We start from the raw sequence: 15967 nt of genomic DNA on the forward strand, positions 1-15967 counted from the left end.
TGTCTCTCTCTCTCTGTCATGAGTGTTTTGGCTATAGCTGTCGCCAGTTCACAGGCTCAGTTCTCATAATGAAGTCAGTGTCAGTGATACAATCCATCTGCGTTCACAGACTACACCCCTTGGTTATTCAATGTCACAAAAGAGAATACTGTGTCTGAGGTGCAAGGTTCAAATCAGGGGTTTGTTAATGTGTTCTCTATTTTACTAACGCCGTTGAGCACTAATTTCATCGAAAACACAACAATAATCATTTTGACTGATTCCTCTTAAAACAGGAAAGCTCAGCTCTGACACCTGAGATCAGCAAAACAATCAGAGGACAATTCACCGTAAGCATTTATCCCGCGGAGACACGACAAGGTTAAAATAATACGTTTAAGATGAGATTTATATCTTCTCTCAAAGTAAAACAATTCTTAGCAAATGTGATATGGGTCTTGTAACGCTACACTCCGTACCATGGGAAATAAGAGAGGCCCCTTTTCTGTGTAATAATAACACAAAGGAAATGTATGCACAGAATATCTTGTTTTGAGTGAAAGTACAGTATAGTACAGCATATGTTTGTTCTGTAACAAGTGAGAGTGTGTATCCGTGTGGGCGCTGTGTGTCTGTGTCTGTGTGTGTGTATATATATATGTGTGTGTGTATCTGTGTGTGTGTATAGTGTGTGTATAGTGTGCGTGCATGTGGTTTAGACGTAACTCTCAGCTCCCACACTGCGGTGCCAATGCGTTCCTCATTACTCCAGATGTTTGGGAGCTGGACGGCTCCTCTGCTCTCTGACATTCTGATTCTCCCCTGAGAGGCGGCCATGTCACAGTAATGTCAAACACATGTGGAACACACTGGGGCTCCCAACGCCAGAGTCTTTCCCACTGTTTGGACGGATAAACAGGGAGGGAACCATAGCGATCGACCGCTGGTCTGCCTGCGCCTGAACCCATCACTATGGGCTCACTGGCACCCCAACAGGCAGCTTGGGTTCCCAAGGCTGGAGCCTGCCCCCTTCAATGGGCAATAAGAGATACCCACAGAGGCCCGCAAACATGTCCCAGCATGCCTCCATGGGGGTTTAAAATATATTCCATCCACATTGCAGAACTATATGTACAGTTATATAATACACGTGAACAATGGCCCTTATCACTCTTACCAGAGAACAAGACTTCACTGTCGATCTCAGAACCCAGTGATTTGAGACACGATCCAGTCCAAAACACTATCTCAGTGTCAATGTCTCGGTCTGCACCTATCTTCACCCACACTGACGAGCGCGCACACACACACACACACTGACGAGCACACACACACACACACACACACACACACACACACACACACACACACACACACACACACACACACACACACACACACACACACACACACACACACAGACACGTTACCTAAGATTATGGATTTCTCAGCTGCTGCACTTTTCATCATGGCCAGACGCTGCCAGATAAACAAAAGAGAAAAAAAGCCCTGTACTTCTTATTTAGCTCGTCCAAAGAAAGCATTTCTCTGTTTGAGATGAATTTCGTCTCCCTGGGAACGTAACTGGCACTTGAACGCGCTCTTTGGCCGCTAATGTTCAAATCATGGGAGAGGACAGAGCTGTGTGTGAGATACCAGACAAATACATCAAAACAGTTGGGTGCTCACACCCTGACAGCTCTGACCTGTGTGCAGTCTCTTGGTGCGTAGCCTCTTCGGGTGGTACCCTGGTCATGTAATTGCACAATAGTATTAATGCATTATAGGAATTAGGTTCACAGGGTAATCTGCCGGCTGCTTACAGGTTGGGATTCCAGGACAGTGGAACATTCACGGTAAATCCACTGTTGCACACAACACACAGGTGGCTTACAAACCGCAGCCTCTGCGCACTGGGCAAATCAGCCCACGCAGAGTTGCTTGCTGTGTTCTTAATTCACTGTTATACTCAATGCCTCCCATATACTTATGCTGACCAATCTCCTACTTAGATTTAGTATACACTATTGTCTCTACTCTCTATAATAGGTTACTCAGAACTACATTATACTACATGTACATACACGCATATGAAATTGATAATTTTTTACACAGATGAGAATCTAGTCATCCTGTTGTCATGGTAGTGAGTGTTGCTATGGTGCGTTTGTGCACAGTACAGTATATGCCGTATTCAGGGATGATGGCTCTGGCAATTGTCGTTTGGCCTGTGAGTCCAGGTGTCTGTGTGTTCTGCTGACCAGCTGACCCTCTCTCCTCTCCTCTCCCCTCCACAAACACACACACACACATACTCTGCCGGCCGGCTGCGTGCTCCCGCCCACTGCCATCTGCTCCTCTCATTAATTAGAAGACGGCCAACTTCACCTGCACCGCCCGCACTCAAATTACAATAATTACCTGTCACATGCACAAGCCCGCCACCCCGCTCCCCACCACACTCCCCACCCCACCCCGCTCCCCACCACGCTCCCCACCACACTCCCCACCCTGCTCCCCACCACGCTCCCCACCCCGCTCCCCACCACGCTCCCCACCACTCCCCACCCTGCTCCCCATCACGCTCCCCACCACGCTCCCCACCACGCTCCCCACAACGCTCCCCACCCCGCTCCCCACCTCGCTCCCCACCACGCTCCCCACCCCGCTCCCCACCCCGCTTCCCACCACACTCCCCACCACACTCCGGCTGCAGGTCACTGTGCTGTGACATTGTCACCTGGCGAACCAACCGGCACGGGGACCAGGCAACAGACACTATTACCTTCAACAAACAACATGGCCTACCCTGCCATGAGTGACCAATAAGGACGCTCTCCTGTGTAACTAAGTGAATGTCACAAATAATCTGTATTTTTCTTTTTTAAATACAGTATGCAAATCACATTTTATTACATTTTATTGCTATTATAAACTGGTTACCAGCATAATTAGAACAGTTAAAGTAAATGTTTTGTCATACCCGTGGTATACGGTCTGATATACCACGGCTTTCAGCCAATCAGCATTCAGGGCTTGAACCACCCGGTTTATAATAGTATATAACCCCCTGGTCATAGCTTCAGTATGTTTCTGTTACCACTGTGGGGTGAGTTATGATGCCTCAAAGTGGGGCTCTTAGGGTCTATGAGGACTGGTGTTTGTCAGGCAGCAGCCAGCGAGCTACACACTGCATGGTCTGCGTCTCTGCTTCTGTCCAGAGGAGGCCGGTGAGACTCCATCACTGCACTACAACATCTCCCTATTGGCATGTGGCTTTGGCACAAGAGCACGTATCTCGTTTAAAAAACTTTTTTTTTTCTCCTGTGGTATTTTTCCGTCTGCCCATTAAACGGGAGGGAGACATCCATACGAGTGTGGTAGTAGCAGAGACGGAATAAACTCCAGTGGGGTAATGAATGGTTTTCTTTAAGAGAGGCACTTAATGATGAAGTGGGGACATCTGACTTTGGAGAAGAGTGGCGGGCGGGGGGGATGTTTGGTGGTAATGTGCGGTAATGCTGAATGGCTGTAGTGTGGTTTCACCTTTGGATCTCTCCATCTATTGTCTGTCTATTATCAGCTGTTCAATTATTCAGCTGATCTTTACCGCCAGGGCCAATTAAATAGTAAATTCATGTGATGTCCTGCAGAGAAAATGTCCTCTGTTTTCACAGAGAAGAATCCACTGATGGATATCAGAGTTCGTGCAGGCTCAAGTGAGTGACTTTTTGGCCAAGATGAGTCATCTACACAGAGTAATCTTTCTTTAAGTTATATTTATTCATCTTTCATACACTGAGTATACAAAACATTAAGAACACCTGCTCTTTCCATGGCATAGACTGACCAGGTGAATCCAGGTGAAAGCTATGATCCCTTATTGATGTAATCTGTTCGATCCACTTCAATCAGTGTAGATGAACGGGAGGAGACACTTGAGATGTGGATTGTGTATGTCTCAATTGAATGGGTGAATGGGCAAGACAAAGGATTTAAGAGCCTCTGAACGGGGTATGTGAGTAGGTGCCAGCCGCACCGGTTTGTGTCAAGAACTGAATAACTGTTTTTCACCCCCAACAGTTTCCTGTGTGTATCAAGAATGGTCCACCACCCAAAGGACATCCAGTCAACTTGACACAACCGTGGGAAGCATTGCAGTCAACATGGGCCAGCATCCCTGTGGAACGCTTTCGACACCTTGCAGAGTCCATGCCCCGACAAATTGAGGCTGTTCTGAGGGCAAAATGGGGATGGGTGCAACTCGAATATTAGGAAGGTGTTCCTAATGTTTGGTATACTCAGTGTATATCTAGTTTAGAATGTCTTCTAATTGTATTTCGTTTGAGATGTTTCATTAAATAATATTGCTTCCAACCCAATTCATTTTCTCTTTCACTAGGCTAGAGCAATGTTGTTACTTTGTCTGTCTGGCAGCAATGCCAATAGGCTGTCTCATCGATGTGCTCGTCTTCTACTCTCTGACGCCCAATACAGTTCTGCTCACTCATTATCCTGGCTGGCACAGACACCAGCTCCATATTGCATTTTCTGGCCTTGAAACTGAGAGGCGCCGTTTTTGTGAATTGAATATCTGGCAATTGACCCACTGTGGAGTCTGATCATCACACCCAGGAGATGAGAGATCGGTGTAAGTGCATGGGCTGAGGGTGGTTCACGTGCGGCCAGCTGTCTTTCACCTGTGCACCGCTAAAGGGGAGAAGAGAGGTGAGAGAGGCCTTTCAATTCCAGGCCACCTATTCCAGAATTTCACACCATGGGAGATGATCAGGTTATTCCAGGTTATGTGCACATGTTAGCCTAGGCTTCTATAAATGGTTTGGCCCATTCCGTTTGTGTGTAATATATAATCTACCGTGCCTCTGTAACACATGATAATATAGTATAAATATATATAATAAAATAATATATCACAGCCCATGAGATGTAGGTTATTTACTGGCCCTTCCTCTGATTTGTGACAACAGGGCAGGGCCTGGTCCGAATACTTTGAACATGCATCCTTCCTTCAATCACGTATCACTCAAGGAAGGCGCCCACAAGATATCAAAACAAAACCAAGGTCTAAGCCTACGATCCAAACGCATTACTACTTTCAGTCAGTACTTTGATGTGGGAGTTGTGGTGAGGTACAGGTACCACCACGGGAAGAAGACACGAGAGACGCTAGAGTACAAAGCCCTAAAAACCACAACCCGACCCAACAACTGTATATTTACGCCTCCATGTTCCATGACACAAGGAGTTTCGCGCGCTCTCATCTGCACCAGCAAAAACACCACATCATGTGCCGTTAGTTTCATTAATGTAGGCCTACTATATCTGGGAGAACGAATTTATCTAAAGACCACCTGTATCCAGAGGAAGGCAGACGCTTTATGGCCCCACATTTGCTATAAACAAACATTGCTAGGAAATGTGCTAAAATACATAGCCTGTATTTATATCGACGTATAAACGTTTTAACTTCTCTGTTGTTTGAGATGAAATATGCCTACTAGTTATTTATACTAGTTTACCATTAATATTATAGACATATGAAAAGTTGTCTTATCAAGTGTCTGATATGGCTTATTGAAGCTACAATGCTTTCAATTTGGCTGATACATTGTTGCCTCTTCATCACAAATTCTACATCAGCACAATTGTTTTAGCCTATAATCTTATGTTTTTCCAAAGAAGAGAACCATCATCCAATAGGCCACATCGACTGCAGTGTCTGTGTCAAAATAAAACCATTCATATGGAAACATTTTGATTCAACGCCATCAATGGGGAAGCACTGAAACTATACTAAACATGAATGTTTACTGTTTAATAACATGAATGAAAGCTCCTGTAAAAATAGCTGACAATGCGGAAAACCTGAACAACGAAAGTAGGAGTCAACAACTTTATGCAAAAAAGTCAAGAAAAACGGTATAATAACACATTATTTCTAATCGATAAGGGAAGTGTATTATTGCCCTTGAAAATCTAACTTTTTACATGTTATTTAACATAATATAGGAAGAGTATTGGTTATAATTAAAGATCTGCATAATAATTTATGCAGTTATATTAACATCAGGGACATGTAAAATCACGTCTTTACCATGCTATGCTACCTAGCTAAATAGTGATTATCACCAAACCTCACCATCTAGCCTCGCCTATAGTTCATAAAATAAGTGTCAAAATTCAAGAGTACAAAATAGGCTACAAAATAAAATGCAATATGTGCTTCATGCCAGAAGCAACCGTGTCCAAACGTCTCTCTCGCATCAAACAAGCACACAATCAGTAGGCTATAATTTATAATTTGCAATAAACATGTAGCCTAATAATGTGACTTACTTTGTGAAGGTCGGGTTCAGGCTGAGGTAATTGCAGCGAAGATAATCCAAACCAAAGAATGACGATTATAACGCCCCTATCCTCATTATTTGGAAGAAAGGATAAAGCCTTCGGAGATATTGAACACCATTCATAAAGGTGTTATTCCTTCTCTTTGATAATGAAAGATATTGAGCGAGAAAAAAATGATCAATTCGACACGTTTACAGTCAAACAAAAAAAAATATTTGTTTCCTTTGGATTCAAAGCGGTGTTGTTGACTTTTCGGTTCAATAAATTATGAGGTAATTCACTTCTTAGATATAAATTGAAAACTATATCGCAAAGCTAGACAGAGCTTTGTGATCCTTTAGTACATAGAAGTCTTTGGTCTACTGTCCGTTTTCGATGGTAAAAACCAACAGTTTATCTGGATTTTGAGGGGGGGGGGGAAATCACAACTTCTCTTCGTTATCTAAATGTGAGCTGTTTTAGATCTCATTTTCTGTTAGCAAGGATGGGCTAATACAGTAAAGAAACCACAGTGATAGTTGATTTAGCTATGTATTAACATTTGTGCTCACCGTCGGCAAACTGATACAAAATATTAATATTTTGTGTAATCTTAAAATTGTCAGAGAAAATAGGCTACTTCACAAATCCTTGTCCGATGCGCGCGGTAGGCTACATCCAACGTAAAAATATGAAATTCATTTGGGCATGGATCCTCTTGTTCCAAATGCTACTCCTCGGCAGACGACTTTGAAACCGTTGTTTGGCACACAATCGTCCAAATTACTTTACAATATCAAGTCTTTATACATCCGTAAAATTAGTCTCCCTTTGTTTGATCATGTCAAAGCTGAATGAATCACTCGGTTTTGCTCAGCAGACACCACGCTTCTCAGACCGTCATTGCCAACCGATCCAACTGTTCAGGCATATAGGACCGCTCATTCCACTGAAACAATTGGCTTGAGATGCTGTTGTCAACTCCAGTCAGTACAAATCTTTTATCATATTTCGAGCGCCTAAATGGTTGTCTTTGTTTTCGCTCATTTCGTGTTTTGGTTCATTCTGTAGTTTTCGATTATTTTGAGCTCGCGGGTCTAGTGTGCAGTCTTGTGATTCTCTCTATCCCTCTGTAGCCTTCTGTCTGCGTTTAAATCACCATCTGGAGCAGGATGCGTACGGAGCTCCTAACCTCTCTCTCTCTCGCTCTCTCTCTCCCTCTCTTTCTCTCTCTTCAGACCTACGAGTTGACAGCCACATTTCTGCTCGATGCTGCAATAGCATTGACAATTGACAGCACGCGTCTTATCTCCATATAGTCAATTTTTTTCTCGCATATTGAGACTCATGAAACTATGACCTCATGCACACACATACACACACTGTGCACACATATAGGCTATTGATTTATACTTGAAACAAGTACAGAAGTTACATCATGTTCTTTTGTAAATTCTAGAAATACAATGTATTCCCCACGTGAGGTTTTTACTTCAGCCCGATTGGATTTATTAACTCTCTTCACTGTCATAGGCCTATTTTATGTGCAAAGAAACAACGCATATTTGTAGCTTAGTGTTAAGTTAGCCTAATTCCATACTTTAGTTTAGGAGATATAGCCGACATCAAATGGTCAGAGGGGTTTGATAAAGTATAAATACGGGCGCCTACAGTAGGCTATAATACCAGGTATGCATTCTAGATTGTCTTGACATTTTCCCCATAGAGAATCATTTTCCCCATGTCTACCCAAGGGGGCCGCTGTTTCCTCACATCAGCAGACGCCAGCTCTAAAACCACCTCACTCGTCGCCTAGGCAATCTCTCCATGCAATGCCATCAACATCATCTCATAATTTCTACCAATGGCCTCACAATTAACTGCTCGTTCAGACGCTTGACAATCAGTGGACATTTTCCTCTTACTTCTCAATAGACAATGGTAGAAAATAAATACAAGATTTCTGCTTTAGCCTAGGGAGGCCTAATCTTGTTCCCAAGACACTTTCGCCCATGCGCAATTTGCCTGGGCACGAGGTTACTATATGGTCAAGACAGTATTTATTCATTTTCACCAAAGAATACAAGTGATAGACAACAATATAGATACAAAAATATTTTTAAAAAATTACAGTGTGCAGTAGCTATCACAAAAGGTGATTTTGGCTGAAAGGTGTCTGTAAAAATAATATAGTCAGAGGTTGGATTTGCACCTCCAGAATCTGCAGGCAAACACCATAGTGCGACTGTTCTACGGTCATTCCATCCGACATCCTCATAGTGTGTGTGTGTATTTGAGTTAATGCTGTATTTTTTGTAATGGCATAGGCAGTTGGCCTATCTGCATACATATGATGGCTTTGCGTTTACCACAAATACCAATGCCTAGTTTACCATGTAGGCCTAATTGCATTAGCACAGTGGCATATCCCAATTGTAGCTCCCAGACGCCGGCAATTTGAAAAATTCTAAAAGTAAATGGTGCTCATTTATTGATGCGTTGAACCGCCGCGTGCCATAGTTGAAAAACGTTGTGCTAAAACGATGACGTCATATCTGCCAGGTTCATCTGGTTTCACTAGCTGAGAATTCTACACCTGTGTGCCCTTTACGCTTGGTTGCAGACACAGAGGAAGAGGGGTAGCCTACTGAAGACAAAACAAACACTCTCCTCCTAACCTCTACTATGTCTATAGAACAAACAAAGTCAGTCAAGAGTACACAGAGACAGCTGCTATCCAGTGTGTCCTGTCTCACCAGCCTGTCAGGTGTCCGGAGTGTGAGGTGTCCTCTCAGATACAGGTAAGGGGAACTGTCTAAAGGGGATGAGTTGTTTCTGTGTATTACTGACCATTTCACATGTCAAACAGGTTATACAGTTGGAGGTAATCCATCACAATGATAATCTTTATGATAATTGATATGATTAGTGAATGGCCACAGACCCATAAGCAAACCAGTAGGAACAGGGATCTCTATCCGCCATTATAACCAAGCATAAGGGACTGGAGTGAGTGAGTGTGTTGTGGCCTAAAAGTATTGCTCTCAGTTGGGGGGAGAACTGATAAGGTATATTGTACAGTACTTTCCATTGCAATTTTTTCTTCTCTTTATGACAGCTGCTATGATTCTCTATCTACCATATCAAAGTCTGATCCATCCAGTGAGCAGCCTTAAGATGAATCAGAGATCCTACAGCTCTGTCTGCCTCACTCAGATTTGGAAACATATTCAGGCCAGGTCTCTTCTAAAAGATCTAGGATTTCTCGAGAAAGAGAGAGAGAGCTAGTTCTGTGTTGTATATACACCAATCCATGCATTTCTGAAGAGAAACAATTTCTCAATATTTACCTTGGCTGTTTTAATAATTCAGACACCAACACTATAACTGCTGCATTGGGCTTAGAATGGTGGGAGAATTAAACACACACCCAGACACGCGTTCACACCCTCACACATTCCCCAATGCAAGTAACCCATCAGAGTCCTATCAGGGATTCCATGTGGCATCCTGGGATTTGGGTTGTCAAGGAGATGGATGGTGGATCGTCCCAGGACTTGATGGAGTGTTTATAGCCCCTCTCTCTCTCTCCTGCTGGGGAGTTATAGCCTTGCCTGTGCTGGCCCTGCAAGTCCATCTGAGGGCCACACACACTGTGTGTGTGTGTGTGTGTGTGTGTGTGTGTGTGTGTGTGTGTGTGTGTGTGTGTGTGTGTGTGTGTGTGTGTGTGTGTGTGTGTGTGTGTGTGTGTACGCGTGCGTGCGTGCGTGTGTACAACTGAACGTAAAGGTATGTTTTTGATTGAATATCTTTACGTTTTATGTTTACCTAGGTCTTTTTGTTTAATTAGAAAAAATAATACTGGATGTTGGAGAGGTGATGGGTGGGTAGGGGGGACCATGAGTGACAGTGTGTGGGGCATGGGGTGAAACCAAGAAGGAATCCTGTCACCATGATAGCATTATGATTGACGGCGTGCTATTCTCCTCTGGGAATACGGGCAGACGGCTTGTCAGCTCCCCAAATGACAGCCCCTCATTCTTTTCTTAATTTTGTCTTTTGTTGGGTGATGTGTTGGATGGGATGACCCTCCATGTGGCGCGTCTGATAACTGATAATCCCCACAACAGAAACACAAGGTGGGAACTATATTTATCTCTCTCAATGAACTGAACTCCCTCGTTTCCTGACACTCGTCTTCAGACCCTGACTTCCCTTTGATGGCATTAATGAACACAAATGACCTGGCTTTGTCTCCTCTCTCTTTCTCTCTTTCTCTCTCCCTGTCTTTCTTTTGTTCTCTCCACCTCGTTGCGTTGCCTGTATCTGATGGTGGTGGAGGACTGGTCTGAGATGCGCAGGGTAGATTGAGGGGTTGATCATTGTGTAGGTATGGTAATGAAGGTCTCTGTGACAGACTGGGGACACGGGGCAGCGGAGGCTCTACAGGGAGAGAATTCACAGAGGTCTGGACTGGAGCATTTCCTCCACTCACATATTGTAAATCCTTTCCTATAGCTCCAGTCACAGGCTGGCTGGCGTGTTGAAAAGAGATAAGGCCGCTGTGCCTCTCGTCAGAAAGGAACGCAGCTCCATTGTGCTCTGCTGCTTGGATCCACATTCAGTGGACGCTGTTATTGAGTTGCCATTAAAGGCAGCAATGTAAAAGTAAATTATTTTGGGGAGAAGCGGTTAAAACAAAATAGTCTCTTTCCCTCTAAATGAAAAACGTAACACGCTCAGGATTATACTGTGTATTTGTTAGTACACTTTCTGATGCAACCCATTGCACTGGTGTGGCAATGGGAATGTGAAATCAAATCAAATTCGTGTTGATTGGTCACGTGCACATATTTAGCAGATGTTATTGCAGATGTAGCGAAAGCTTTTCGCCGTAGAAATATTCACATTGAAGTTTGATATTTTGAGATGATATGACCGTGGAAGCTGTGTGTTATCCGACAGCTTTTATGTTAGCGTCGTGAACGTCTTAAAGTCATCTTAAAAGTCCTCAGATGATGCCGGAGAATAGAAAACACAGAACGAGAGAGCTCCTGTGCTGTAATGTAGCATGGCGCAACGGATCATTGCTCCGTCTAGTCAAGCACACGTTTGATGCTGGTTTTACAAATTGCATCCATAGACCCTCTGACATTCTATTTGCAATCGTGCAGTAAAGTGGCCGTTCAATCCATCGAAGCATGATGGGAATTTGAACTGAAAATGACGCTCTCTTCTTTTTAAACAGTACACACTGTACTATGCTTATCTCAGTGTGTGTGAAAGAGGAGACCCTGAGGTCAGTGGTGGCTGGTGACCAGCCTTGCTAAAGGACCAGGAAATAGCACCTCGTTAAAGTGAAGTGTTTACTAAAGAGCAGGATGCAGGAACAGGAGAGAAAGTCAAGTGGGCAGCAGTGGAAAGTTCTCAATTTACCCTGTTTTCTCTTTGCACCTGAATGCATCCGCATGTATTCAGGCAAGCGATTGTGTCCACATTGGCATGCAAGGGAGAGAGAGAGAGAGAGGGAGAATGTGTGTGTGCAGACAGTTGGTAGTGCTGGGACTGAAGATAGCAAGGAGAGGGGCATGGTGCACTGTATCACGTAGTGTACATCTGTTCTTCACAGAAACCGCAAAGCTGGTGCAGAGGAAATAGAGAGAATAACTGCTCTCTCTACCCCCCTTCTCTCCCCCTCCTCTCTCTCTCTCTCTCTCTCTCTCTCTCTCTCTCTCTCTCTCTCTCTCACACATTCTCTCGTTCCCTCTATGTCTCTCTTTTCACGATGATATTCGTCACAGACCCATCCCCCATCATCCTTGTTTTATACCCATCTCTGTGAAGAGATTAAGAGAACCAATATGTAATACAATCCGGTTGTGTAATGGAGGATGATAAGGTTGTTGATGGAGACAGAGAGGTAGGGTAGAATATATGTCAACCTTGGAGCCAGATGTCCTCAACACACGAGTAGCCATTGGAGCGTGTGCACTGTAAATACATAAATGTCTCTCATGCACATAAGGCATACAGTATGACTTTCTCTAGCCATGGAGGATCAGGAAGAGCTGAGCGTTCATGAAACCTATGATAGGCATAATCCAAAGCTTCGTTGTGATTTCATTCCACCTTTTCCCTCAAAGTCTCTGTCTAGATTCAGTCTACCCCTCCATCCTCCCTCTCTTGCTCCCTCTACCCCCTCCCCCCTCTCTTCCCCTGCCCTCCCCTCTCTCAGGGCCGGCTGTGAGGGTGTGCTAGTGTTGGCGGGCGGCAGTTCCTCATTGTGGTGTGCTGTGTGCTGTGTGCGTGGTGATAAGACACAGGGAGAGGAGCCAGCGTGCCGACATATCCCTGCCACTGCGGTTATCATCCGCCGCAGCTGTGCCTGAGCCCTGCGACATCTGCTCCCTCACAGGAAGCCTGCGCCGCGTCTCATAACGCCTCACACACACACACACATACATAGATACACACACACACACACACACAGACACACACACACACATAGAAAATATCACAAGACCATTACCATTATGATGCCTGAACGGTACACCCCCCCCCCAAACAGGTAAACTACTTGATCAGACAAAGAGTGTTGTTTATAGGGACATGGGTACCTCCTTGGAACATGAGGCAAGCCTGACGGATGGAGCCAGCATTTACCTCAGTTCTGCTGGGTTTTTATCAGAGAATTACAGGGGATGCTTATGACTAAGCCTAATTATAGAGTGCTTATCACTGAAATGTTCACAAAGCTCATTACTGCCTAGAAATGGGAGCTGCCGCAGGTAATTCACTATGTTGGGTATTAGTCCTCCTCTAAGACGGCACCCCTTTTAAATATTTAGAGTCTATAAAGTACAGCTTTAATGTCTGATGCTTTTAATGCATTTCTCTGCTACTGGCCTCACTGATTTGTGAAGTTTTTACCTAAAGGCACTACTCCAGTTTTTACACTACTTTAATCAATTACCAGATTTTCATTTGCATTGTTGACAGCGTGTGCTTGAAAACAGTCAAGCGATCCTCTCCTCTCAGTGTTGAAAGAGTGGATTTGAGAAAGGAAGAAAGTATGAGATTAAGATGACAAGGACTCTCCCATTTCCTTTATGTTACACCATATTTCTCCCTTAGCCAGTGATGCTGTTGAGTGTGCTGGTCTGACGGCTAGAAGCTAGCAGACAGGAGAGGGATGGGGAAGTGAGGGGAGGGGACCCCACTAACCTAACTAACAGCCCTGATGGGGTCAGTAGTGTCTCTCGGGGTCCTGACCTGGGCTTGACAATGAATGAGCCTCACTCAGCATCTCCAACCCTCCACCTTCCACCCTCCCCCTAGCCCCTCAGAAACACAATAAAGGGAAGTGTGCCCCTCCAGCTGCCAGGGGAAGCCCAGAGGGAAGTCCCCATCCTCAGGTCCTCACCAGCCTGAACCCCTTTCCCTCCCAGTCCACTTGGACATATGTGCCACTGACTTCTAATGTCTTTACAGTGTAGGGTTTTGACAGCAAACTATGCTTTCAGTAATGAAAACAAGTTGGGGTCTGTTTTGACCTTGAAAATCAAGTGACAGTTTGTAAAGCGTTTCACCATAGTTACAGGAGCTACAGTAGGAAGCTAATTTCCATGTCTTGTCTGGAGCATGTGGTGCTAACTCAACACAATCTGATTACACATCAATCACTCCAACTTAATGAGGAGAAATGACAGCAGGAGTTTCTCCACAATCACTCGTCACTGTAGCGCGCTGCCAACAGAGGCACAGCCTGTAGTACCTCTCATAACACAGAAAAGGATCACCACCTACCTTGGTTGGCTGTGCGGTGGCTCCTGGTTGCCAGGTTGGGGTTGCCAGATTCCAGCCTGTGAGGGTTCCATCTGCACAGCGTCCCCCTGTGACTGGTCAGCATCACCGTGGGAACCCTGGGAGGAGCGGTCAAATTGGCAGAGGTGGAGGCTGAGGTTGAGTCTCTCCGTAGGTCAGACCTCCTCTGCCGTTCCAGGTGGACCTCGGCAGCCATGCTCTGCACCCCCCCCCCCCCCTCCCACAGCAGTAATCCACAACGTTGTCCTGTCCTCTGTGTGTTTTAGAACTCTCGACTGGTCAGGGGACACACTAAACCACACAAGTTGATAGGACTATCTTTCTTTCTCTCTGGGGTCAGTGTGTAGACCGGAGGGTTGATGTCCTTTTTCCTGTGTGCTCAGGGTACTGACCGACTGACTGACTGACTGACTGACCACTGACTGACTGACTGACTCATCCAGGCCTGGGGAGATCACAGAGTGAGTCCTCTGGCTCTCATGATTAGAACATGAGCCCAGCACAGCCAGATCACATGGCTGCCAGACAGAGAAAAAAAAACTGGACTTCCTTTTAACTTTATGCAGCTAACACAGTCTTCAAATGACTCTCCCTTTACCTCATACTTTTGTTCCGTCCACGACACGTCACTTCAGATGGATCGCGACGCCACCAGACTTGTGTAATTATCTGTGTCCGATGCTCTTTCTCTCCACCCAGTAGTCTGTCTCTCTCCTTCTCTTTCTCCGACTCACTCAACAGGAGTGTGTGAGGTAACAGTGTGTGTGTGTGTGTGTGTGAGTGGCAGGGGGAGGTCAGCTAGCCTCGTGGCTCCTCGTTTCCTCGTTGTTCCGGCTGTGGGGCAGTGCACTGGCCTGAACCCTCCTCTAGTCCACACAGGGAAAGCAGAGCAGTGGCACCCGTGTGAGCCGCGACTGTGTGCATCTGTAAAACTGTGTGTGTATATGTCTGTGTGTGAGTCCTGTCCCCACCGTGTGAAAGGGGTGGTTCCCCAGGGGAAGGTAAACAGTGCTGCTGGGTTGTGATAGCGGTAGACACCAGGCCTCGGCCTCCGTTGGGGCTTCCTCTGGCAGGAACCAGCTGTGTCTGTGGCCAGGCCAGGCTGGGCAGCGCTGTTTTCCCTTTCCCTCCGGACACAGACAGGGCTCCTCCTGTTCCTAACACTTCCTCCCTACACCCTTCCCTCACCTCTCCTTCCCTCCGCCCAGCCAGCCCTACCCCCAACTCTGCACCCTATGGATAGCTCTGCCCCCCACTGATACTGGCCTTAGGGGGGTTTGTTCACCCCCTGGTTAGATGCTGAGGATCTTGTCTTCACTCACTGTGGTTCAGTCAGTCCAAATGCCAAGTGCCTCCCTGCCCTGGCCTCTCTGCTCTGTTGTCCCAGTGGCGTGTGTATATGTGTGTTTGTGTGTGTGTGTGTGTGTGTGTGTGTGTGTGTGTGTGTGTGTGTGTGTGTGTGTGTGTGTGTGTGTGTGTGTGTGTGTGTGTGTGTGTGTGTGTGTGTGTGTGTGTGTGTGTGTGCGCGCTCCAGCAGGGCCGGGTGAGGTAAAATCAGTAACAGGGGTTCCTCTGTGAATCGACAGAGAGGGTACAGCTGGGACCCCTCTGACCCGCAGAGCACGCGGTGTGGTGTAGCTGGGACAGAAGTGAGAGGGGATGTGAGCACACAGATGTGCCGTCCATCTGTCTGTCAGAGTGAAACCAGCACACAGATGGTGGACAGCAGAGTGGATGTGAGAGTAACGGGTGTGTGGGGTAGAGGGCGGTGTTCACTCATGTGACACATTTGGGACTTTGGAAACTATGAAATTAT

The 15967-nt window shown here is 45.7% G+C and overlaps 1 protein-coding gene across 2 annotated transcripts in view; it reads right to left on the minus strand.

Moving 5' to 3' along the window:
• The window catches only part of LOC120046301 (protein CBFA2T3-like), a 54728-nt gene extending 40383 nt beyond the window's left edge, over positions 1-14345 (minus strand). For both annotated transcript variants that reach the window (XM_038991402.1, XM_038991394.1), the window contains exon 1: positions 14134-14345. In XM_038991402.1, coding sequence (XP_038847330.1) covers positions 14134-14236 — 103 coding nt within the window. In that variant the 5' untranslated portion in view covers positions 14237-14345. The remainder of the gene's footprint in view (positions 1-14133) is intronic.
• Between the last annotated feature and the right edge of the window lie 1622 nt (positions 14346-15967).

This window comes from Salvelinus namaycush, chromosome 1, assembly GCF_016432855.1.
Source record: "Salvelinus namaycush isolate Seneca chromosome 1, SaNama_1.0, whole genome shotgun sequence".
Classification (NCBI taxonomy): domain Eukaryota; kingdom Metazoa; phylum Chordata; class Actinopteri; order Salmoniformes; family Salmonidae; genus Salvelinus; species Salvelinus namaycush.